Source organism: Megalops cyprinoides, chromosome 8, assembly GCF_013368585.1.
Source record: "Megalops cyprinoides isolate fMegCyp1 chromosome 8, fMegCyp1.pri, whole genome shotgun sequence".
NCBI lineage: Eukaryota > Metazoa > Chordata > Actinopteri > Elopiformes > Megalopidae > Megalops > Megalops cyprinoides.
In genome coordinates, this window is record NC_050590.1 from 13,927,941 (window position 1) to 13,954,001 (window position 26,061).

A 26,061-nucleotide genomic window follows, 5' to 3' on the forward strand; every position below is an offset into this window, starting at 1 on the left:
TATAATGCACAACAACACAGCAAGACATACACTGAAGAAATATGGAAATACAGGTCAGAAGATGAACACAACTCCTTTCATATCACAACTGTGTAAATGACCAATTATTAATCATACAAATAATACCCGTTTCAGTTTAGTGAATGTTAAATGAATCTTAATTCATTATGGTGGTAAATTTCTTTATCAGAACCATTCAGAAAATATAAAAAATACAATGCAAAACACAAATAGGAAATAAGACATTAACTATAAAAATAAAAACAATATGTTATAGAAATCATAACGTCAGCAGATGTTAGCAAGCTAGCTCATAGCACCCGACATGACTACAATCATACTCTCAGTGCAACCTTAACTGCTGATGGCGCTTGCAAATTGATGCCATGTAAATACACAGCAGAGTATGGCAGTTTACAAGCTTACACTGCTCAACTGTTGTTAGGTTGTGTTAATGTTTTACCTGCCTACCTATTCTTAAAACACTACGCAGAAATGTTAGCAATTGTCTGATTTTTTCCTCCCTTTTTGGTTTGATATTTCTTTGTCTAGATTGTACTTAAGCAAATCAAATGAAATTCAAGAAGTGAGTAAAAAATAATACAAATACATCTGCAATCAGAAAAAAAAGAATCCATAAATTCTACAAGTAGAATTGTAGAGTGCTGAAAACATAATTCCGAGGCCAGCACCACAAAGAAATAACTGAAGTTTAGAAAAAGAAAAAAAAAAAAAACATCTGTCACACAGTAATGTGCCATGTGTCTGAAAGACGTGAACTGACATTCTGCCAAACAGAAGCTATTGAACACGAAATGGCAAATCATAGACTAGGGGACTAAGCTGTAGCCTATTCATTAAAAAAAAAATGACTGACCCTCTTTAAAAATCCTAGGACTGAAATGCTTAATAAGATGTCCTACGGTGTCAGAATGTTGCAGTTACTATTTTTAGAAGCCACTTTGGGGAGTCTAATCCCATATGGAATCCCTCTACACACTCACACATTATTCTACAAAACTCCGTCTCTGGTGTCTCAGAAGCTGCAAGACCCCCGCTTTGCGGTTTGAGTACGTTCAGTTCATTTGCATGTGTCTGAGAGACTATGGTGCTGATGTGATCACAACTCTGGGCATGCATTTCACACATGACTTGTTTCAGTATGTGCACTTTCAATAGAATAATCCTTACTTTTGCATGAAAATTCTGAACGCAACACAGCCTAGCTGTTCATTAACGTGGTGCGATTTTGTTAACTATTTGTTAACACTGAAAAGCAATGTATGAGAAACATACGCAAATGTATGTATGCCTGTAATTATACGTATTTATGTATGCATGCATTGACATTGTATCAAACGACAGCATTTTTGACATATAGGACCAAAAACTCAAATGAGGAAAAATTACTATACATAAAATTATTATATTCTGATTACCAAGAGGGGACAACTTATCTCTGAAGACATGGTGCCTTGAGAACCATTCATTACACCAATGACTCCAAAGAGAGAACACAATACAGACTCAGTCTTGGTATTACCAAAATGTACTCTAGTATGGGCCATTTTTGCCATTTAAAGCATGTTTCATTATAAAGTTGTAATTTGTCTACACCCAGTCATGACTGTTGGCATGTAACATTTCAATCTTCCATACTTCACTTGCCACCTTAACACTTTGATAGAACCCTCTGATATAAGGCTCCTCCAATGTGTAGCTTACTACATAGTATCCTTTTGACCAGTTTTGGTCACTTAGTACTACACTATACCGGTGTATTATCTATATCTATGCATTATGCATAGATTATCTATGTTGCTCCTCATTAATTTAATAAAGAGTACAAAAATTTGAAGGTTAATTTGCTTCCTGTTTTGCCTTTGCTTATGTTGAGGTAGTAACTGAAACCACCCCTAACGACTGTTAACTGTCACTGAAACCCTGTCAGCACAAAAGGTGACAGTGACTCAGAAATACTCTTACCATCATCAAGTGTGATGTCCTGCAGGCCGATAGAGTGGAAGGTCAGCTCCTTGTCCTCTGGTTCCTGCTTGATGTTCAGTCTCTCCCCTTCGGATGTGAAAGGCGGCTGGGTTGTCAGCGGATGCACCAGGGGGTTGACTGAGGGCAGACTGGCCATGCTGGGGCTGGCCGCCTGGGGAGAAGGCTGGCTGGAGTGTGGCAGGTGCATTAGGGGACTACTGGAGGTGGGTGAGGGGGACGAGGCTGGTCCGGTGGCAGGGGACTGGTAGGGCAGTGAGTGCAGCTGGGGAGAGGAGGGCCCAGAATGGGGAGAGGGCACCATGGGAAGGGAGGTGGGGGAGGGGCAGGAGGCAGACCTCTGGCCGGTGGAGTGGTAGCCCAGGTTATGTGGCAGCTGTGATGAGGGCTGGCCCCTGGGATGGGTGGGAGAGGTGACCTGTACTGGATTGGGGCAGGGGTAACCCAGAGAATGCAGGTGTGAGGAGGCATGGGATAAGTGTTGGCTGGTGGTGGACGGGGGAGTGGAGCCAGAGAGTGTGGCAGAGGGGGAGTGGTACACCATACCAAGTCCCAGGGAGTGAGAGGCAGCTGGATCAGGCTGGAACGGAACCCGCTCATAGACCTGGTTGGAGGCAGTGTTCATGGGAAGACTGGGCTGGCCGTTGTACGCCAGGTTGTGTTGCATAGGCTGGTAAGAAGGCCTCGCTGGTGGGGGTGGAGCGGAATGGAACGGCATGGGTGAGCTCATCAGCTGGCAGTTGGGGCCCGTATTGAGGTTGTGGCCCTGGAGGTGAGAGAGATGCTGGAAGGAGGAGCCCATAGGAGAGTATGTGGGCTGAGGGGGTGGCATGCCAGGGACCAGGCCTCGGGGAGAACTGGAAAGCAAGCTGTCGTGCGGATGGACTTGGTCAGGAGATGGCAGCTGTGTATTGGCTGGATGGAGATTGGGAAGGCTGGCAGGGTGGGGGTGGGGGTGGGGCAGGGGCATGGGTGGTGCCGACTGCAGGTCCCGTTCATCCCTATGCTCCTGCTTCACCATGACTGCAGAGGGGAAATGATAAATATGATTAATCTCAGGGGTGGAGTTCACAGAATGTGGCTATTGTTCACCTCACCTCAATGATTTTCTGAAGTCTATTACAAACAGCTAGACTATAAAAGAAGGTATACTTCAAGTTTTACTTTAATCCATTCAAAATCCTGATCAGGATACAACCAAATACCCAGTGCACAATGAAAGGCTGAAGACCATGAATACAGTTCATCAATGTCTGCCTTTTGTAACAACATAAGAGTTAAAGGGGACACGCTGACAGAGGAAATCATCTTTGGGAATCTTCAATGTGAATTAGAGCATAAATACAAAGTACTCCAAATATTCTTTTCACATTTGAGGTTTGTTCAGTTGCCCTGCTGATTTGCATTTTGCTTTATTGTGAATGTTGAAAAATCTATGGGAACACATTCATATGAACAGAAACTGAAGATGCATCTAGAATATCAAGTTGTTTTTCAAAAGAAATTAGGGCAGAAAATAGATGGAATGAGCAACACAGCAACAACAGTAACAGTATATCAATGAGTAACCCATTTACCAATCTGGTGCTGACCAAACAAATGGTGAAAGATATTTTTATCCATTTTTGAAGCCAGCAGGGGCATATGTTGTTAGTTCTTGTGCCATGCAAATCACTTTGTGCAAAAGGCAAATTGCCCTTAAGCCACAGTAAGCATGCAACAAAGAAGAGACACAATTTTACAGCCTCCATCCCACATTGCTATTTGCCTACCCACAAAAATGTCTCTTCACAATAAGACAAAAAAACCAAAAACAATAAAACATAGTTGTGTTTGGAAAGACAGACAGGGTGGAGTGTCAAGTCCGTGTACTTGGCACTGTGATCACTGAGGACCAGCAATGAGCTAATTAGAGAAAGGGTTTCTTTTTTGCTATCCTGTGCCTACGCACTCCTACCCATTCCTGCTCTAGCTGTTGAGGGCCAGTGCCGCCCACACGCAGCCTGTTGTTAATAAAGAGCAGCGTGTCAGCCCTGTGGTGCGGCCACAGGCTCTGCCATGCTCCCAGCGTGCAGCGTCCGTGGTTAAACAGAGCTATGCTGGCGGCCTCTTTACAGCACAAGAACACACTTCCTGCAGGCACCTGTGCTCCTCTCTCATAGGCTGAGCACTTGGCTGTTAGAGGGAAAAACAGGAAACACTCAACAAGTAGGCGCACTGTGAGCAGAGAAGGTGGGCGTCAAGATCTGGTGCCTCTAAAGCTCCTCTGTTTAGTTTTACAGTATTGATTTGTATATGGTCACTGCCATTTTGCCATTTTCAAGTCTGAATAGTATTTAGATTCAATTACATTTGGAAAACTAGTGGGAAGAATATGTTCTGGAAAAAGTGGAAAAACTTACAGAAACTATTGGTTATAAATACATGAATATATAAATTATAGATATAAATATATACATGTTTTTCAACTGAGTCTAATATTGTAAGAACCATTGCAAATTTCATACTGCAGCCAATGTTGAAAATCTTCAAGGGTAAATTTCATAAAGAGTGAAGTACATATAGCACAAGCAAATTCACAACATAAAATTTCAAATAGTTTTCTATGCTGTTTACAAAATATGTTACAAAATATGAACAGCTGGCAGGTGTTGGCTTAACTGCTAGGCAAGGAGCCCCACCTTAACCACATCAAATACACATAAAAAAGGGGAAAACTCTTTAGAAGATGACGTCAGAATGGCTTTGACTAGTGAAGCAATATTTTCTGTCAATGGTTCTCAGTTTTCTGATGGCTGGGGTATCCTACCTGATAGGTAGGTGAAGCGTTGGGATTGGCTTCTTTTCCTCTTCCCATTACACACATAGAACTGCACCTGGACTGCTGATGTGAGAGTCTTGCTGTGGTATGGGGGGACTTCCACAACAAGGGTTGACTATAAAGACATATTGAAATAAACTGAATTAGTTGGTTACTGCCCTTCTTGTTGGGCACTTAGTTGGGTCCTTAGAGGTGTTCACTAAAAAACAGTGACAGCAATCAGTTGCAGTACTGTTAAATGTGCATATTCAATTAGAGTGTAAAATAAATTTGTCATTTTCTCAAGAACATATCTGAAAACTCAAGGAAACTAAAGAACCTGGTTAAAATCACTTCACTTAATATTCTAGCCCTCTTAAATTTGTTTGTTCCACTTGTCACAAGCTACTGATTTCTGCATTAAATGGACTGTACTGTCATCACTGTTCATTATTACCCTACACAGAACCAATTACACATTTTTTCAAGTGTATAGTTTTAAAATAACCTATTCAACAAATAACATATGCCTCTGTGGAAATACTGTGAACAGCATATCAAATTGGTCAGATGCTGTTGTGAATGTTCCACAGATATTATCAGCTAAACTAACAATGATTAGTGAGCTCGGCATAACTTCCCCAAATATGTCTACATGTTGACTCAACTGAAATAACTAAAAATAAACACTTTTTTAGAAAAATATCAAGCATCAGCTCATATTCCCTTTTAATTTTGACGCTTATTAAGGCATCACTGGTAGGATCTGCTGTGTACAGTACCCCCAGAAAGCCATATGCTGTTGCTAAAATTCCTCTTAATGTAGGTTACTATGATGTATGTTAATAATCAGAGGGCACTCTAGTCAATCACACCATACAGTTACTGACAACTTTGGATTTAAGCAATAAACTGGAATGTAATACTGTAATAGTTATGCAGTATGGCAATAAAACAAGTGCAAATTACACTTCAACCTGTTACCCATTCATATCTTTTTTGTTAAGTTTATTTAACTGTAAACATATCTGTTCACAATGAACAATGGTTTTTAAGGCTGTTCTTTACTGTCACATATACACGTCACCAATATGGCTGAATTGTAGACGCAGATTGTGCACTTACTCCTTGACTTTTTTCTCGTATAATTTTTGCATCAACTTCCCACTGAGGACGTCCATCTGTGGGGGGGGGGGAAAAAAAACATTAGATTTCAATTGGTGACATCGATCAAAAACTTTTTGACCAATCCGATCATATATGACACATGCATGCATAGCACTGTGGTCCTCAAACCTATACGTATGTAGTAGTGTTACTACTGCTATATATGCACAGCACTGTGGTCATCAGACCTCCAATGCAACAAACACCCCTTAAGCAATATAAAAACAGGGCAAACTCTATGAACTCCATGAACTGTGGACTCTTGGACTACACTCAGCCATTACTGTACCTGGATTATGTATCCTGGAATGGTATATACAACCCTGGCCATTCCCACAACCATCACCACATGTGATGTAATCAGTCTTTATGAATGACCACAAGAGGACATAACCCCACAATGAGTGCAGAGTCCTGTTCTATCTGCCTATTGCCTATGCAAGATTTACCAACTTTGCGTTTGGTTTCAACAAAGAGGAAAACTCAAATTATCTTCTCAACCACGTTCTTCTAGGCATCTGGCCAAAAAGCACAGGAAAAAAATAAATAAGAACCTCATTAAAAAGATTTGAAATGCTCTAGGCCAAGGCTGAGCCATCATATTCCCCCAGCAGGGGCCAAAAAGCTTCCGGAAGCATTGCTATTTATAAAAACAGACATTAATAAATTACCATGTTACCATATACCAATGCTACGTCAATTAAAGTATCAGGCATCTCTTGTCTGTAAATATTGTTCATACACTGAAATAATGAAAATAATTTAAACATTTAGAGAAGCAGCTGAATACACAGAACTCTTTAGATAAAAATGACAAGTACAAGTACAAGTAAGTACAAAACACATGAAACAGCTACATGAAAACTGTCAAAAAACTGAAAACAGCAATGAACTGCTCGATTAATGGTCAATAAACTGGTTATTCATTTCAAATAAATAATTCTTAAACTGAATGGATGCCACATATGACCATGGTATGGGCCAAATGCAACCCCCAGGCCAACAGTTGCCTATCTCTGCTTGAAGGTTGGCCTACAGCTTGCACTGTTCCACTAAGATGATATCCATTATCATATTCTCTGGAAGTGAAAACAGCGATGTAACTGAAATTGTGAAAGTCAAAGAGACACTCGGTACCACACAAGCTTATGAGCGCAAGGAATTTCAATTTGTGCTGAGGATATGAATTATATCTCATGATGTCATATTTATGGTCACTGAAAACCCAAAGAGAATATTTTCACAACTATTAAAAATGAATCAAAGTCTAAAAGCCCTGCTGTTTGTCTTGCCTGGATGAAATTAAGAAATGACATGTGGGAAATTTCTATTTATTTTGAAATCTCGACAAGAATTGACACGAGTTTTGGCTAGGAAAGCTTGCACTATGTCCAGTTTTCCTACAACATTTCTAATTATCTGACCACATATTTAAAGAAATACTTCAGAAACATTACTTGAAGACGGCACAAGCACGAAACATACTTCTTAATTTTCTTTTCTAAAAAAGTCATAATTATTATGGTTTTGAAAAGTCATATCTCTATCACAGCATGAATGTGATATACATTACCATTTCCTTCTTGCATTTGTTTGTGAAATAGGAAACGTCACCAGCTGAATTTCAACAGGTGGCTGCATCAAAGACCTAATGTCATGTTTGAGGCTGATTACATCTTTGCACCTGCATGAGTACTTTACCAAAGGCTTTCCCAAACACCAGTGATATCATACTGCTAGAGCCAAGTGACTTCAACGTTAAAGTCACTGTACGCTGAGGGCTTCAAGCACTGAATTCATCACCACTTTCCTGCAATTTTATTTGCAAATACACCTTGGTAAAACACATGAATGTGGTAGTGTTTCCTCAACAGACAATAATTAATTGTACTTTCATAAAATTAATTTAAATCTCACTTTGCCTTGTGGTTAATTAATGAAGAAGTGAGCAAATATGCCCCCCTCTGGGTTTCGGTTTCTATACTGCTAACTTTCAAACTCTAAATGCTCTTTTTTTAGTAACAGTTGAGTGACCTTGGACTCCTGATTTTGATGTATAATGTTTCTGTAGCTCATGCTGACATTTAGAATGCAGTAGAGGGGAGGCCTACATGCTAAAAGTGAAAAGTTCAAGTAAGACCATCAAGTATACCATAAGAGGAGATGTGAATATCAACCTGCATGAAAAAGTCTGCATTGTGTCAAAAAAGTCAAACTGATACAGACAAGGGGAAAGATTTTAAGAGACAACATCGTTGTCTTCAGATCTTTATATGGAAATAACAGTTTAGAGAGAAAAAAGTGTTTACATGTAGTGCTAAGTATAGCACCCATTAGAGTTTTTACATGATATCATTTATTTAAACAGATATATCTATCAAAACACACTCCTTTATGAAAACTTCCCCTGGCATAAAGCCCTACCATAGGGGAGACAGTCAGGAGACACCCATATTTCCCTTTTCTCCTGGTCCTTCACCAGCTGACATGACAAATTGCAGCTCTCAATCATTTTTTACATCTTTACTTTGGTAATCACCCCAACAAAAAAACAACAATACAAAAGAAAAACATGTTTAACGTGCAGGAAGCCAACAGCTATGCTTGAATGTGGAGGAAAGATCCACTTTTCCTGGCAGGAAAAAGGAGGGACAATAAACATGCAAACTGACCTGCAGCCAGTTGTCCCACCCATCCCATCTCTTTAACTCCCAAACAAACACATAAAGACACACACACACACACACACACACCCCTTTGCACATGTGCCCAAATTCTCTTCTGCCATGTGACTTCACTGACCCCCCCCCCCCCCCCCCCCCCCCCCCTCAACCACTCAAACATCCCCAGCACATACACCAGATACCCATTGTGGACAGATCCTGGGAGATTTTGACTATGCCATTGCATACATTCAAAAAGAAATCGCTCAGTGCCTGCTGATTTATGCTTTTCTTTTTTACTGTTTCAAACAGGGAATTTACTGGTGCACAGCAATACCACAGAGACATGCAAGTGAGTTTTGCAAGGAGAACACTAGTCTGGGATGATGCTAAACATCAGCCACCTTTCTGAGGCAGATGCTGATGCAGGACTGTGTTCTATATGTCTAGACGTCTGGCACCTGGCTGATGGGCTTAAGAAATAAAGCCACAGACTATGACTAACACCTGGACGAGGCTAAAAACAGGATGGGGAGGGTCTGTCATATATTCCTTGCCTCCTCTCCCCATCTACGGCACATAATTGTGCAAGCTGAAAACATGGCAACAGTACTGAATGCACTCCAATGTAGACGAATGGCAGGAAGCAACCATTTTTTTTTTAATATATCTGTAGGCAGTGCCTCACCATTGGACTCATTTATGCTCCACAGACAACCCTTAGCAGGACTATCTAGATAGACAATCACTGCTTTTAAATGGCACCTAATAAAGTGCTCATACCTCCAGTTTATGAAGTGGCATGATTTCATTAAAAGGAAATCTCTCACTTACACAGAAAGAGATGTGATTTGTAATTTCGGCCTAAATAACTAATTGCTTTTTAACTGCTTGTAAGACTATGATGCTATAGAAACAACTATGTGTTCTTTGTAACAAACATACAAGCAATGTGAGGATCATTGTGTAAAGCTAATTATACTTCATGACATAATTCCATTTTCTGTAATCCAACACAAGCACTCCTCCCATAAAGCTACGCATTGATACTGTACATCTGTGTTGATGAGGACTTAAACAATGGGATTCATTATTCTCTCCATTGACAAGGGGAATGGAATCAGATATTAACCAATCCCAAAGCAGCTGCGCAGAATTTTCCTTCTCTGGAACACACAGTTACAGAAGCTGTAGGTGTCTCTCCAAGTTTCCAACTGCTATGCTTCCAGTAAAATTAAAGATGTCCCTTTCCTAGGCAGATTAGGGAAAAAACAACATTCCAAAGGGCTCTAATTGAAACATCTTGGCAGTTCCGTCAGTTACAATAATTACAAGTCCGCTCTGTGTACAAACTTGTATTTTTCCCCCTGTACAATATTAAGGACAGGCAAGGACTGGTTTACCCAAATGCCTCTTTTGCAATGTTTCCATTTTGGGCTCGCCTTTACTTGCACTTAGAATTGAGAGAGGGGAATGACGTCAATCAAATCTGAAAGGCTCCAGGGCTTTGAAGTCTCCAGGGTGAAGTGTATCAGTTCACAGCATGAGACACATACACGATTTTAGCTTAAATTTTAAGTTAAAGGCCAGGCAACAGTAAAATCTGCCTGAATCATTGAGAAAAACTAGGAGCTAAAACAACTTGCAAGCTTTCTTTGCATTGATAATCCTTTGTCTAATACCTATGAACATAGTATAGATGTTTGTTTTTGATTATAGCTGCTTACAACAAACACCCTGTACAGGGAAGCCATGTAGAATATGCCTGATCTGGAAATTTTACAGGAGACTACAGGTTCAAAGCCCAATTGTTGCTCTGCTTCTGCGCCCTGGAGTGTAACGCTTCACACAATAAAAACGTACGGTTTAATAATGTAAACTATGTTGCAAAGAAAAGATTTTCAAGCCTAACTGCTGATAAATGTAAACTATGTTCAACACTACATTCAGAGATCACACCTAGGAAATACCCAAAATATTAAAGGAATAAATGAATGGCAGCATGCCTTATGCAAAAACTGATTTTCATGACTATGAGCCCGTTTTCCATATTGGGTTCGTCGTCCTCTGCCGATTTGTTTTAAAAGGTATGTAAAGGTATTTAAATGATGTAAAGCAAAAAAAATGCTGTATGAATGTACACAACCAAGATATGAAACAAAATTTTGAGCAGGGAGACAATGAGGCTTACCAGGCCCTTTCTCCAGAAAGATGACTTTGGACTCAGGGAAGATGTTGGAGCCTGTGATGACCATCTCCTCCCCACCACTAACTGAACAGCTGTTCAGGCTGTACTTTTCAACCTGGGGAAGCTCCTGGGCCGAGCGCTGGGCTGCAATGGTAGAAGCAGAAAGCGGGTCACACATACGTGTACACTCACACACATGCACGGGCACACACACACACACACACACACACACACACGTGCGCGCATGTGCCCGCACACACAAACATTGAATATTAATGTGCTATGATGTATACCTCTTTCATACAGCACAGGAAAATCTGCTCAACACGAGCTGGAATCTGGCATGTCATAAACATGTCAATATCACACAGCATTCTGACAACACCATTCACACTGCTGGGATTTCCACACGGCACAGCACACATGACCTCGCTTCTCACACACACATCAATATGTGCTGTACGCTGACCTCACCAGGGACTCCACTATATCTGTCCACAAATCTACTAAGTAGCAACACGCAATGCACTGGTCAATACCACCAGGGACCCCAGTGGTACACATAAACACAGACTGCAACATTTGTCTAGCATGGCAGAGTTTTACACATTGCTGTGATCTGCCTCAGTGCTTTCAAGCCACATTATTGTCCATTTAACCTCATATCCTGATCTTCATGTCACAGTGTGTATCTAGATCAGTGTTTCTCAATCCTACTCCTGTCCTGCATATCTTCTATCTGTCCTTGCTGCTTGATTAAATCAGGTGTGGTCAGCTAATCAAAAGTGCTACTGATGAGTTCAGTCAGGTAGGTAGAGTAGGGAAAGATGGAAAATGTGCAGAGCAGGGGACATCCAGGAGAAGGATTGAGAAACACTGATCTAGATACTGCATGGACATGAGCTCTGTTGGAAAGAGTGACAGAGAGAATCCCTTGTGTGAAGAGTGAGACAGAGACTGAAAGAGCCAGCCAGCTTGTACTTCAGTTTCCTGCCACTTTTCATATTTAGTTTGGTGTATCAATCAACATGAATGAGAGGCACAAAAATGTGTTAACATGTCTACGACATAATGTGAGCATGTGTAGTGAGAGTGTGGTCAGGACTCAGTGTGATACTGACATGTTTGTGGTGTGCAAGGGACTCCAGTTCATGCACAGCAGCGTGCGTGCCTGTGTATGTGCATGTGTGTGTATGTGTGTATTCTCAGTGCACAGTGAATACTCACAGCACTCTACAGGGATGGATGCAGCCTGCAGAGACAGGACTTTCCCGTTGGGCTGTGGGATGTGCACCCGGAACACCACTCGCACCCTCGTGTTCTTCCGCCCTATGTCCGTCTCCCCCTTGCGCAGCTCGATGTCTGAGTTCCGCAACTTCAGGATCCCCGCACAATCGATGCTGCCACAAACGAGGACACAATCAATCCAGCCAGGAAAAAATCCAGGAGCAGACATTACAGGCATACCACTCAGCTTTCATTAAGGGCTGCAAGCTTTCACAGCGCTACAGATGTGGGAGTAGCAGCATGAGGCTTAAGCACTGCAGCATCTTTATACTCAGCTGGCTGGGTATAAAATCTTGGGACATTTCCACATCTGTGAGGGAAACTGAATCTGCAGGAGCATTTAGACTGTGGTGCTCAGAGCACAAGAATGCAGTTTTCATTCTCACCATTGTAATGATATGTTTATCAATCACTGTTTGTATGCCAAATGCCTAAAAGGATCAGTCACATGAAATCTACAATATGAGTTACATCATTATGAATTAGAAACAAATGTAAAAGAGTTACTCCTGCAACAATAATATTCACAGCAACATCCAAAAGATGGTAATGACAGATTAAAATGAAAAATAACATGAAAATTTGTCATTCTGAAGCACGCTTCTGATTCAGTTGGGAAGGATATTAAGTTGATCTCTCCACGGATAAATCCATCATGCAATGACAAAACATTCTAAACTTACAGACTACTCTTGCCTCAAAAATGGAAAATGTAACTGAATCACTACACATCCAAGGTTTTTCATGATTCTCAGATTTTCCTTTTGGACACATTTCTCCTGTTGGTTTAAATCAAGAATCTATTAAGTTCGCGGTGGAAGACATTACAGTCCCAGCAACTTTAAATTAATTTTTTGGACAACGGAATTATTTTTATGCTTGCAATACTTCAACGGTGGCACGTTCGAGAGTGAATAATGTAACTCAGAACTGGTTGTGACAAGTACCTGGCTGACATATTGTTTTCGGGAAGGAGAGGAATTTCGAGGACCTTTGTGCTGGCAATTATGATTTCCTGGCTTGCAGTAGCAACCGTTTTCCCGGTGATTCTGTGCACCTGGTAGAAGGCATGCGGTCTTAGGTAGCGGTCATCGGCAGTTCCTATAAACATCTGTAGGTTGATGGGCTTCTCATTGTAGCCAATGAGCTGCAACAGAGAAGAAAAATACCCATGTATACAAAACCATAACACCTTACGTATTTGCAAATCTCTTTAAGCTGTAACGTTCATGTTCACAAAGCCTTAATAATTTTGGAAAAGTCTACGGAGATGCATCTGCCATTCTGGCTTCAAACCAGGTCAACGCTGATGTTCTCAACTATGTTACCTTAATCGCATTTTCCATCCGGCATTTTCCACAAAGAAACCCGCATATATGTAATTACTGCGGAAAATCCCGTCTGTGATCCATACAATAATTAATAGATTCACATTTCAAAATATGAGAAAGAACACAAGACATGAGAGAGAGAAAGTGTGTGTGTGTGTGTGTGTGTGTGTGTGTGAAAGAGAGAGAGAGAGAGGTAAAACCCTAAAAGGTGCATGCCACCACAGAGATGTGCAGAAATAAGTCAACATGACCACTGCAAAAATGAGTCTCCTGATACACCCTCAGATGCAACTTCTGCCCTAAAGCAAGTTTGATTTTCAAAGTACTCCAGCACAATTTACTGAAAGAAAAGCTAAAAACCTGCCCCTGAAACAGTAATGCCCAAACAGCAGCCACTCAGCCAGCCTGCATGCCAGCCCTGTGAATTCCACATGCCGGCCAGGCAGCCCTGCAGGTAAGCAGGCCATTGAGGGAGGAGCTCTTCCATTGGGAGCAGGGTGGGGAGCCACCGCTGCGGGAGGAAAAAAAAAAACAAAGTCCCATAATTCAAGCCTTGTTCGAATGTTGTGCTTGGAGCAGGCGAGACCTGCAGGATGGAATCACAGACCCCTGAGCTCCACCAGGTGTATATAAAAGAAAACCTCCTCTGGCATGCACCCTAGAGACACTGCGTGCTATGGCTGCAGATGAATGGTGACCTTCCTGTTTAATTTTTTTTTTAAATGTCACAGCATAACTCCTTGGAACTCCCTGTCCAATGTCCTTCAACTATTTTAAGAACGAGCTTTTAATATTGAACCAAACACTGCTTGGTTTCAAAATATTGACCTTCTGTACCACATTACACAGACCGTTTACACATTTTACCAAAAATGTCTAAAAGCCTTTATTGTACATTATGTTTTTGAAAGAAACTCATGAAACACTAGTTCACCTAGAAAATGCTTGGACTACATAAAGTTTGGTCCGTTGACCTTCACTGGAGTAATGGGTTTGCTAATTTGGATTGATGGAGGTTGGTAGGCAGTTTCACAAAGGCAACATTTTTTGTCTAATTTCCATTATTATCATTTCCACTCGACATTGCGTTTTCCAAGTGCTGCATGAACATGACATGAACACATCAGTTGGTGCTAGACTAGACTGGCTCAAAGGTAAGACACTACAGTTGCTATGGAGCAAAGTTCACGCTCATTGTTTCCAAATCTCCTGCTCCAACACGCCACACATCCCTGCACAGTTGATGTGTGTGACGTGGGAAAGTCGCAGAGGAAGCAGCCAGCACTGGAACAGTGGAGAAAGCCCACAAACCCTGTGCCCTCAGAATGGGAGACACAGGGCTGTTTTCATCACCTCACCCCTGTCTCACTGCAGGGAACGTTGTGATGTTTGGACGCCTCTTCCCAGAGTGACCCCTGGCTGAAAATGAGGTGCTTTTCAAAACAACCTGAGGAAGGAGAGGCCTTTCTTAGAGTGGATGATTTATTTCAGTGGCGACACCTGCACTGCCCCGGTCCAGCTAATTAATCTACAGGGCGTACACAGAAAAACACAGGCGCACCGTTAGCCTGACGCTCAGTCTATTTCAAAGGTCACTGTAGAGCATCATTTATTTTTTTAGGTGCAACTGATGAAAATGACTGTTTTGAACTCTGGTGCTATATACAGACAGTTTGTGTTTTACTTGAACCTGTTTCCTGCCATTTTAAGACCATAAAATGAATGGCACTGTAGGTCAGTTTGAATGTGTTGATGGAACATTAAAACTGTTATTTTAAGAGGGCTTTTATCACTTGTAAAAAGGCCCTCAGCCTGGACTGTAGAGAGACACCAATTTTGAAAAAACCCTTATCCCATGTTAAAAAATGGCATCAGTTCACCAGTATTGTGGATTAACATTAAAATAACGCTAGTTTATGGCATAATTATGAAGTACCACAGGGCACTCAGGTGTCCGTGTTATGCAGCATGTGTTCTAACATTCTCTGAGGCAAAATTAATTCTTAATTCTAACCCACTGGATGAAGGACTGGCATCTCATGGAGGAAGGAAGCACTTGTTCTCTCAATCCAGTCTCTAAGGTCTGCTGTCTGGCAGCCAGGATACACTGTGACTTCCCTTTGACCCTGACCACATTAAGAGGCTTTGAGACACTCAACTGCACTGATCTGGATCAGCTCCACTCATTATTATTTAGACACTTCAGGGCATTGGTAGCATGATGCCAGTTCTGCCCCAAATAACAGGCATCACAGATATGTACATAACATGTATGTTTATATCTCCACACAATGCAATTTCCTACCATTGTTTTTACTATTAAATTGACATACATATACACATACATACATCTGAATATGTGCGATGTCAAACGCTATAATTAGCACAGCTAAAGGAAAACAATATATTTTGTATTATCCTCCCCAAAATTGCATTGCAATTGTATATTCAGCTGCTGCTGTGTGTGATTATCATACCAGCAGGAAATTGGATAAGCCTACCTGCAGTGACCATACCAAAAGAGGGGCTCAAAACCTGTGCATGTGTCTTCAAGAAGGAGTTCTAATGCCAAGTTTACAATCATGGTATCTAATTCCACTAGGGCTGTCCCGAATACCATTTTTTGGGCTCCAGAGCTTTGGTAGTAGTAAACATTGAATATTCGAAGCTTTGGCCGGGGGGGCTGAGCTGAGCATGACTCAGGAAGGACTGAGCCACGTGTCTTGCAACACGTGTCTTTCAGTTTAATTAAAGGCATTAATTTTTAAGGATTTTGTTATTCTACAGTATTGTTGTCTGTATTGTTATTTGTTAATAAAAAACATTTTCCAAATGGTTTGGTGTGTTTTATCCATGTTTGTAATCCCAAGGGGTTTGTTTGAACGAGGTCCTACCTATGCACTTTTTGTGACATAATAGGCTTGTGACACATTTAAATATATGCAATGTTTAAAAATGGTCTCACACCCCTCCAGAAGCAGAGAAAAGCATGGCATCTCTGCAGCTAGCATCCTTCCAGAGTGACTTAGCTAGGGGTCAGTCGAAACAATCAGACCCTCCGTTTGAGTCCCAAAGCATGAGCTTGGCGATTGCTGGCTACTTTTTATTTACCCTTCACCATGACGTTCACTGCTATGAGTGAAAGGGATGTCAGGCACCCCAGATGAGATAGTATATATTTCCACATTTTAACAGTGCATTTAAAAAGTATAAATACAGTACAAGAATGTACTGACAAAACATATTTTACAGTTCACCTTTGTTGATTGCCTACATTTAGCGCAAAAAAAAACGACTATCCGAATCCCAAAATTGAGAATCGAATACCTACCCAATGAACAAATACCCAAATATTTGGGTCCAGCTCTAAATTCTACACCAAAAAACTGTCATGCGGCAAAAAAGTGTCACTAAAAATAATGACAATAATTTGGGCCTAACGAGTGCCTTTTAAACGCCAACTTCATTGCAAATGCAAAATCATTTTGTGAACCTAAATGCTGTTGGTTTGAAAAGACACACAAGTAAGTTCTTGAATTTGTGATCTAAAAATGCAATGCTGGATTCCAACAGTAGTAACTCTTCTGAAGGATCGTGGAGTTAAACATATCAGAATCCCATGCTGGATTTCAAACTTAGTTATTGGATTACAAACTCAAGATCTACCAAAGTAATGACACCTATAGTGAGTAAGAAAATATTCATTTCTCCACCATTGACTACTGACATTACAGTATTATTTGGCATTATAAGTGGCATTTTTGTGAGTCTCTTCTTTAAGAAGGGAGATCACCTTATAATCAGGACTCCCTTACATTCAGGGGAATATGGCAGTTTCTGTTTCTGTGTCTGAAGAAAAATGCCTACATATCACAATTAAATAACTAAATTAGTAACTGGATTTCTAATTAAGACAGGATTCAATACTTTTGGCAGCAATTTGCCGTGCATCAATGTGCCACATACCCACACTCACATAAACATACACACTCATGAGAACATGCATATTCACACAGCCACTCACACCCTGAAACACCAGCATGCACCAAACTCTCACTCACTCACACACACAGAGCATTTCTGTCTGTTTCTGTGTCTGCATGCAGCAGGGGCCTTTGAGAAACTGACTGGTTAAACAGTTTGCTTTCACTACTTCAGATCACACACCGTACTAAGACACTGAGTCCATGAGGCACACTGACATTGTACACTACATAAATACATAATTTTCTATAAAATGTGAATCAACAACATAAGTCGTGTACAGAAAAAAACAGTTTATTTGTGTACTCCCTCCCTTTGGGGCTATTCCTGACTATTTATTTATTCTACTGTCTCCCTCATTGAATTCCACTCTGAAAGAGGCTCTTAATTCATTCCAATACAGCCCGGTCTCTGTGAGGCAGGAGACTGTGGTTCTGTCAAAGTGATGTTCTGTGTGTATGTGTGTGTGTGTGTGTGTGTATTTGCTTGTATTTGGGGGAGTGACATCACGTGGACCACCAGCTCGCGCCTCAACTTGAACGTGAAATGTGACCCAGAGGACCCCGCCTGGGAATGCCAAGAGCGAGAGAGAGAGGCAGAGCTGAAAGGGGCGGGGCTGGGCCTAGGGCTGGGCCTGCAGTGTATCCATATCACATACACACGAGAAAACTACTCTTGACTACTGTAATCGTCATTACAATATAGGTAGAACGTGGTTTTCAAAACTCTACAAACAAATTCTTCATAAAACCACCCGGAGCACTGTGGTAATACCACTGATTTCAAATTTTAAACAAGATTATTTCAAAACTAAGCCTAACCTCTAAACACATGGGCCGACAGTGTTTTTCGTCCGGCTCAGTCTTGATTTTCCTACGCAACAGACCCCATCAAATACAAGCTTAGTGTGAAATACTGAGGGGGAGTCACCACTGCACTTTAATACCCTTTGAAAGCCTCCCAGACCAGCTGGTAAACAAGGCCTGATGAATCTGCAGTTATATTAAACTGGTGACATTAATACCAGTCCAGCAGAACAGTCGCATGGTCTTAATGCTGGAATAGTAAACTCAAACTAAAATAAAACCACTGGATAATATTACATACGGCAGTCTAAACTGAGCTTGCTTTATTTCGGGCTGCATCTGTTCCACTGATCCAGTAATAGTAAGAAACAGCCCTACAGGATCATTTGCTGACAGAAGAAAAGCAGCCCCTCAAATTTTTGACATTGGCCAAATTCAAATGCAAAAGTAACAAATGTTGACAGATCAGTATGCCTGTGTCCCTACAAAGTAACGGCGATTCAGGACGAGCGCGGTGCGTAAGAGGCATTCCATGCCTGACCATGTGTAAACCCTCCCCCTCTAGTAACACTACACTTTCTCACTCAGACACTCACTGCTCCACTAAGGAGGCCTGCCAAGTTGTTTCAACGTGTTTCGCTACCGTTTCCATGGCAAGGGTCAGTGTGTGCATAAATGAAAACTCTGTGGGAGGGGGCTAAATTGTGGGGGTTTGAGGATTCAAGGTCAATGCTGGATCTGGTGGGAGGATTGGCCCTTGCTGTTTTCCAATGCTGTCACAACGGTATTACCTGAAGCCCGTTTTGCACAAAAGCTCAGTGTTTAAAAGTCTGGCAGTTATCAATGTTGCAAGGCTGCATGTCGGAGGCCTAGAATTTTTTAACTGGTGGTTTGTTTAAACAAGGTAAATACACACAGAGAAATGTGGTTCAATGTATACACCTCCTCTATATGGCACTGTTATCTTCCTCTGGGTAAAGGTTGTTGTCCTCTTGAATTTGGCTGGGGTTTAAATAAACCACTCTCTACCGCTATCTAATTTACATCAAATAAATCCTGGGTCTTGATAACGTCATTATACAGGGAATAATTGTGCTTTTTATTTGTCTAGCTTATCCATCATAATTAAAGTCTATTTGGAGTGTCAAGAATACTTCCTTAGAGATACTTTTCCGGGAAGTTACTTTACATAACCTCACAAGGTTATAGCCACAGCCATGAAGTAATTCAAAGGTAAAACTGGGCTACTGTATTTCACTGACAGTCTGAAAAGGAGGTGAAGATCAATATCATAACTGCTCACTTCCACTACTTGTGAGAATAGGCCTACACTAAAGTTAGCAAATGTATCTTTGCCAACAATGAAACTTATAAATCAAATCTTATGATAATTTATGTACTGTCTGACATGAGCTCTTGAAATACCTTTCACCCAGAAATCCTTGTAAACAGTAAACCTGATCTTATTTAGAGTCAAATCCTAAACAGTTTTCTAAATCTTCATGTACAAAAAAATTAAAAATATTATTATTATTATAATTGGATAAGCATGTTGAGACGAATATTGTTAAGACCCATTTTATTTTTAATAAAATACAATGTTATTGCAGCAATCCCTTCAAGAATAAACCTGTGTAGATGGTTTCTACTGTGGGTGCTCACTGACAGAAAGAAATGTATGGAGTTGCCTCAGCCTGGCTTCCTGGCCCACTGGCACGCTTGAGGTACCACACTGGATTCTCTTTGTGTCAGAAAACACAATTAAGCCGATTAAATATGCACATGGATACCACTGCCAGACAGGCTATGGGCTTACAAGTCTCCTAGCAACTAGTGTGACGAAATGGTCTACCCCTGTAACGTTAACCTGAGCCAACGTGTTTGCATGGCCAAAGGTGAATTACTTCTCTCACGCAGGCTGGAAATAATTTTGTAGTTTTCTACACATGTATTAATACTACACAAGACAAGTATGATGCCGTATGCTTTATTTCAGTTTGTGTAGCGAAATAAAATATCTATTCCTCTATTTAGAAAAAAGGACAGGATGACATATACAACCACCTGTCATACCTATGTGTAGCCGTGAGATGTGTGATAAGCCATAATAACAATGATTAAAAAAGTTGTTTTACTGAGGCAAACACCTGAAAAACCTTTAAAGGCACATTCCTCGTGCTAAAACCAGATGAACAGCAGCGATGTGAATGGCATTTTATTTAACTTTTTTCCCCTACTTCAAACCAAGTCATGACAAAACTGCTACAGAAAGTGGGATGACGTGGAACCTGGAAATGCTGCCCCATTCAAAATCAAATTTGTCTGAGCCCCAGTTTCAAAGCTACAGATCACACCTTAAAGCTACAATCTATCCATGCAGCACCTCTTCAGTGCCAGATTACAACTACTAAACTACTAAACAGACAGATGCCACCTTTTCCAGGGTCCTCCGTGAGAAAGGAGGAGTGAAGGAGGTACTGCTTCAGTAAAGTGAACCAGTAATGACAAGACTGAAGAACACAGACAAGGACATAAATAATGTACTTCATCACACTAGGACACACACATAACAAGACAATGGCCTCCTTCCAAGTTTCACAGTCTGTTTGTAGTTGACTTTGCATCTTCACAGTGCTCTGTTCTCCATGCTCATCACCAAAAGAGGGCTCCGCAGTCTGTGCATGTGGCAGACAGCGAAACGGGTAAAGACCGCAGCTATGACATGATGTTTTCACAACATGCACTTCACCTGTACAGCAGGCCCTAAGCTCCCCCAAGTAGACAGTGGAGTGATTAGGGACTCTGGGATGAGATTTGCTCTTGGTTTACTGAAAAATAACAAAAATCTCCCTACTGCCTAGTAAATAGGATGTCTTCTTATAACTAGAGAAAGGTTTCTGTGAAAATAATGAATATATGACCCGAAAATAAAGACTGTCTGAAAATGTAGACCAGAAAAGAACACCCCAGAGAACAGAAACAGTATAATAACAGCACAAAGGCTACCCTGTACACAAGAGCAACAGCACTGTGATCTCACTACATCATGTTATAGAAACCTGGTTCTTCAGGAGCATAATTATATTACTTGAATATTGCAATTTTAAAAAAAAATCATCAAAACAGATCAACTAGAGGAAAAAGCCAACTTTTGTAAAAAGGGAGTGCTGAAAAAATCTTATATTCTGACATCTAAATTATGCATCTCCACACATGGTAAGCTAAAATCTGGAGCAACAGTTAAAAAGGTTAACCATTAACACTGACTGATTTCAGGATAAAGATTCCTCCATGCACGGACTAGGGGACACAGAAAGTATCTAGAGAAACGATCCCTGTTCACATTAACAGGGCAAACTTGTAACACTTGTAACTTCTAAATGTGTACTCAGTCAGCTCTGAATCTTTTATAAATTGTTCTTTGTACAACCAAATGTCCAAAGTTGGTTGGCATTGACCTGACTATTCAGGTAGCTTGCAAGAAGACCCCACCTGCAGGAAAACTGCCCTACGGCAGTCAAGGGCAGGGGCAGCTACTGCCTCACTTTCCCTTCAAATGGGGCTTTCAAGCTGATGCAGGTTAAGCGAAAGTAATTACCATTCACCATCGCTTCAGTGACCTCAACTACATGTACTGCAACATCAACACAAGTTAGTATGTCAAATGTCGTTGTTGCAAAGGAGCAAACTCAACTTGCAGATAACAGGGAGGGCTTGTTAACAACACTGAAGCATCTCTTCTCAAATAAACAATCACACTGCACTTACTGTGCACAAAATAATACAAATTTATTTGCATACTATATCATAACACTTGTCTTTATCCAAAGAATGTGAATTTTGGACCCATGACCGTCAGTGGGCCAATGAAAGACAAGATTTAGAAGAAAGTAATTTTCAGGTGTTCATCCTTCTTTCCTAATCAATCATTCATTTTCACATCGTGATTCCACCTTAATTAGGGCTTGCAATGATGCCATGCTCCCGTCACACCAAACAAAAGGCTACTGTCCCCACAGCCATTAAATATTTACCACTCACTGCAAGGATCTCCACAACTGCTCAATGACGGACAAAGGTGTGGCTGTAAAGTCAGATGTCCCTGCTGTAGTATTGCACGACAGTGTGTGGCTAATTTATGTTCTGAGGGCAATCTGTTCTCTACTGTTGATACTTCATACATGCACTAACCTCTGTACCATTTTCTCCTCAGTGATATTGCTTAACATCCTGCTTGTCTGTTTTATGTTCTTCAGTGGGTGTGTGTTAAAAGGTACACAACAAGGTACACAGGTACACAACTGGCCTGGCAGCACATCAGCCCCAAACAAGAGAATACAGATATCAACGATTCCACCAATTTGTGTAAGGTCACGGTCTGTTTCGATGCTTTTATCCAATGGATCTCTCTCTCTCTCTCCACACTATCACTGTGGAGGTTCTCATATTCCACTTCCTGAGTCAGAGTTGCAAGCATGAGTCTGTTACATGATGATGTTGCCAGCTGCCATGGAGGTGAGAGGAGTTTGCTGAACAACCACACACAGCTGAACTCATTTAACATATAAGAACGCAAACAAGCATGCCGGCCTAGGCCACATAGGAAACTTGAGCCACTCATTTAGCACAAACAACCTACTGCATCTAATTAGTGGAGAGTTATACCACCTTGTTCTGAGCTGTTGACTCTGATGAGTCTCTAGTGGAGGTCATGTGTCTCACCTTGACCACAGGGTGACCCCCGGAGGCCGCCTTGACTGCTCCCCTACTCCCCTCTGTCTCGTAGTGTGCTCGGTGGTGGGCCTTTGGGTGTACCTCGATCTTCAGCTCATACTGCCCGAACTGGCTGGGCAGGGGCCAATCAAGAGGGGGCAAGGATGATGTCCTGCAGGGAGACACAGAAGTGCAACTAAGGGACATTGCATGGCACAACAATGGAAGGAGCAAACCACGTTGATACGGTTACCATCATTAAGCAAAGGAACATGGCCTTTGCCATGGGAGTGGGGACACAATGACAATAGGAACATGGCCTTTGCCATGGGAGTGGGGACACAATGACAATAGTCTGTCTGACTAAAAAACAGAAACAAAGCTAAAACCTATTCAACAGATTAATAACAAAAGACTCTGGACAACTGCACTGGCGGTGCACATCATTGCGCCTGTTGTGTGGACAATCTGACATCAAAGCGAATAAAAATAACTATTCCAAAACATACATCAAAAGAAATGGCAAATCCTGCAAAGCTTGAATGTAACAGACTGATAGCCTGTATCTGTACTGAATTATCCTCTGTGTGTGTTTGTATTGTGGCTAAGCAAAAGAAAAAAAATCTCATCTATGCTCAATATAGGAAAAGAAACATGTATTTCATTTCTTAAGTACACAAACAAACAATCTGGAAGGTTGGCCAAATTCTCAATAACTTGACATTCATGGAGTAAAGGTGTTTCTGCCCTATTCATAGCTTCATCTGAGGATGAAAAATCTGCTACTGTACTGAAAATAACATGTATCAACACAGAAACATCTACCACAGACTAGCTGAATATGAAAAACCAATTTGGCTTTCATGCACTATGCTAGCTATCAAACCAATACAGCTTTATCATGTCTCTTATGAACAAATAGTTAATTTTAACATTCGCACTGCAAGCCAAGATATTGACTTCTAATCTTAAGTACCAGCTGCTAGCTAGCAACTTAACATTAGTTAGCTAACTAGCAAGTGTTTAGTGTGCCAGGTCATTCATTCATTAGTGGATATAACTTTAAATTCAGCAACTGTATCTCTTTTGAATTCTTTTAGGGATCTTTGCTGACCCACCTAACCATTTGTGTTTTATTTCTTCCAAAGGTAGATACAGACACACATCAAACTTTTGGTCCACTTTGCCATAGATGCTAACTGAAGAGTTACCCTGCTCCCACCCTGAGCGTGAAGTAAGAGCAAAATGGCCACCATGTGAATAAGGCTAATTATAGTACCACCTCTCGGATCTTCTCCAAATCTGCAGCTGGGTAGGCTACTGTTGTCCGAGTCAGACCGCAAATAACCAACACAACATTTAGCCAGTGCAAAATTGATGCGACACAACAGATAAACATCAGCCACAGCCATCGGTGAATGTCACCTTATTTGCCGATAGGCCGATGGCAGTCAACACGGCGAATATCGGCCGATACCGATGTTCGGCCGATAAATCAGTGCATCCCTAATATATATATATGTATTTATGTATCCCTAATATATATATATATATGTATTTTGTTTTTCTTGCCGGTCTGGTGGCTGGAAAGAATTTATTTTACTGGACAAATATGAAACTTCACGGTCACGTTTCAATAACAGTCTATGTTACAAACGCAAATATAATGTACACCTAGGTTGACGAAATAATGACAACAACCTCAAATCAGTTTGACTATTTAATGAGCAGTGATGATTAAGCAAAATGAACAGTAACTATTGAGCAAAACCTCAATATTAGGCACTAAAATGTAGGCTATTACAAAACATCTGTAACCTGTAACATCTGTAGCCTGTTTAAAAAAGGACAGGCCTATATGGCATCAAATGTAGCCTACAGGCTACCGGGTAGCATTTTATTTTTTCATTGCGGCAATGTCCTCTGCTGCCCACTTGAAATCAAACGTGTCCAATCCAATGTGTCTTTGCAGCTTGCAATGCGCATAAGAGCGTCACTCTTTCCTCCACCAGATGACTTTGCAGCACAGTCTTAATTCAATTCTGCAGAGAGAAGCCCCTCTCTGCTGGCATGCTTGACACGGGCAGAACACAGGCAATTTTAGCCACAGGGTACAGCTTGCTGACCTCATAAATAAGCAATCGTTATAGCTAAATAAATAGCCTTTGTTATAACTACATTTTGTATGAGCATTATTACCGGACATTTTCACTCGCAAGTTTTCAATTTAATGGTTTTTATAAATTTCATCAGGCAAAAACCAGTAATTGCAGAATATTCATTTATATATATATATATATATATATATATATATATATATATATATATATATATATATATATATATACATATGTATGTGTGTATGTAAATTAATGAACTGTGCTAGGCAAAGGATTTGTTGTTGAATGCAGTCATAATATCCAGTGTATTCCACTGGGGAAGAACAGGCTGGCATTCTCAGAGGGAAGCTGGTGCTCCTGATGATTTGGTCTGTGAGTTGTATCGTGTTCCCTGTTAGATGTGACTCATTTATTCAATCTGGATACTTAAGTCCTGAAGAGCAACGCAGTTCATTAAGTTCATGACAGCATCAAACAGCGACAAATCATTTTTGTTATTTGCTACTCTGGCCTTCATAACATGGCACAGTAGAAGCACTGGGTTAAAAGGCAAGGCGCTGTGCAAATGACTGACATATTTCTTTCCCCCAGTGGGTCGACATAACCCAGGAAATGTGCTACTGCTCCTGCCATGGTAATAAGAGAGGACACACAGGGACCATGAAGCTGCAAGCAGCAGTCTGACAACAGTGACATGGAACAGTGCAACTTTTCCTCAATGTCTCCACCATTCTGCACAACTACAGCACAAGTTACATGCTACACGCAATACCCATAAAATCACACACCTTCCAGCTCCCTGAAATGCGGGGTACATCAGTAGCTGGACCTCAGCCCCACAGACACAGACACACCCAGTAACAGAGACAAACATACAGATGCACACACACATACACACACATGCACACGCACACACAAGCACATATACTATAGCCACCATTGACATACATGAACACATGGGCATTTTTCACTGGACTCCACTAACTAACCAGGGATAA

The 26,061-nt window shown here is 41.0% G+C and overlaps 1 protein-coding gene across 2 annotated transcripts in view; it reads right to left on the reverse strand.

The window, feature by feature from the left end:
* LOC118781873 (nuclear factor of activated T-cells, cytoplasmic 3-like) overlaps positions 1–26,061 on the reverse strand; it is a 56,410-nt gene that overhangs the window by 9,085 nt on the left and 21,264 nt on the right. For both annotated transcript variants that reach the window (XM_036534999.1, XM_036535000.1), the window contains exons 3-9: positions 22,953–23,115; positions 13,057–13,256; positions 12,050–12,222; positions 10,826–10,966; positions 5,930–5,985; positions 4,814–4,940; positions 1,987–3,027 (exon numbers count right to left, since the gene is read on the reverse strand). In XM_036534999.1, the coding sequence (XP_036390892.1) occupies positions 1,987–3,027; positions 4,814–4,940; positions 5,930–5,985; positions 10,826–10,966; positions 12,050–12,222; positions 13,057–13,256; positions 22,953–23,115 (1,901 nt within the window). The remainder of the gene's footprint in view (positions 1–1,986; positions 3,028–4,813; positions 4,941–5,929; positions 5,986–10,825; positions 10,967–12,049; positions 12,223–13,056; positions 13,257–22,952; positions 23,116–26,061) is intronic.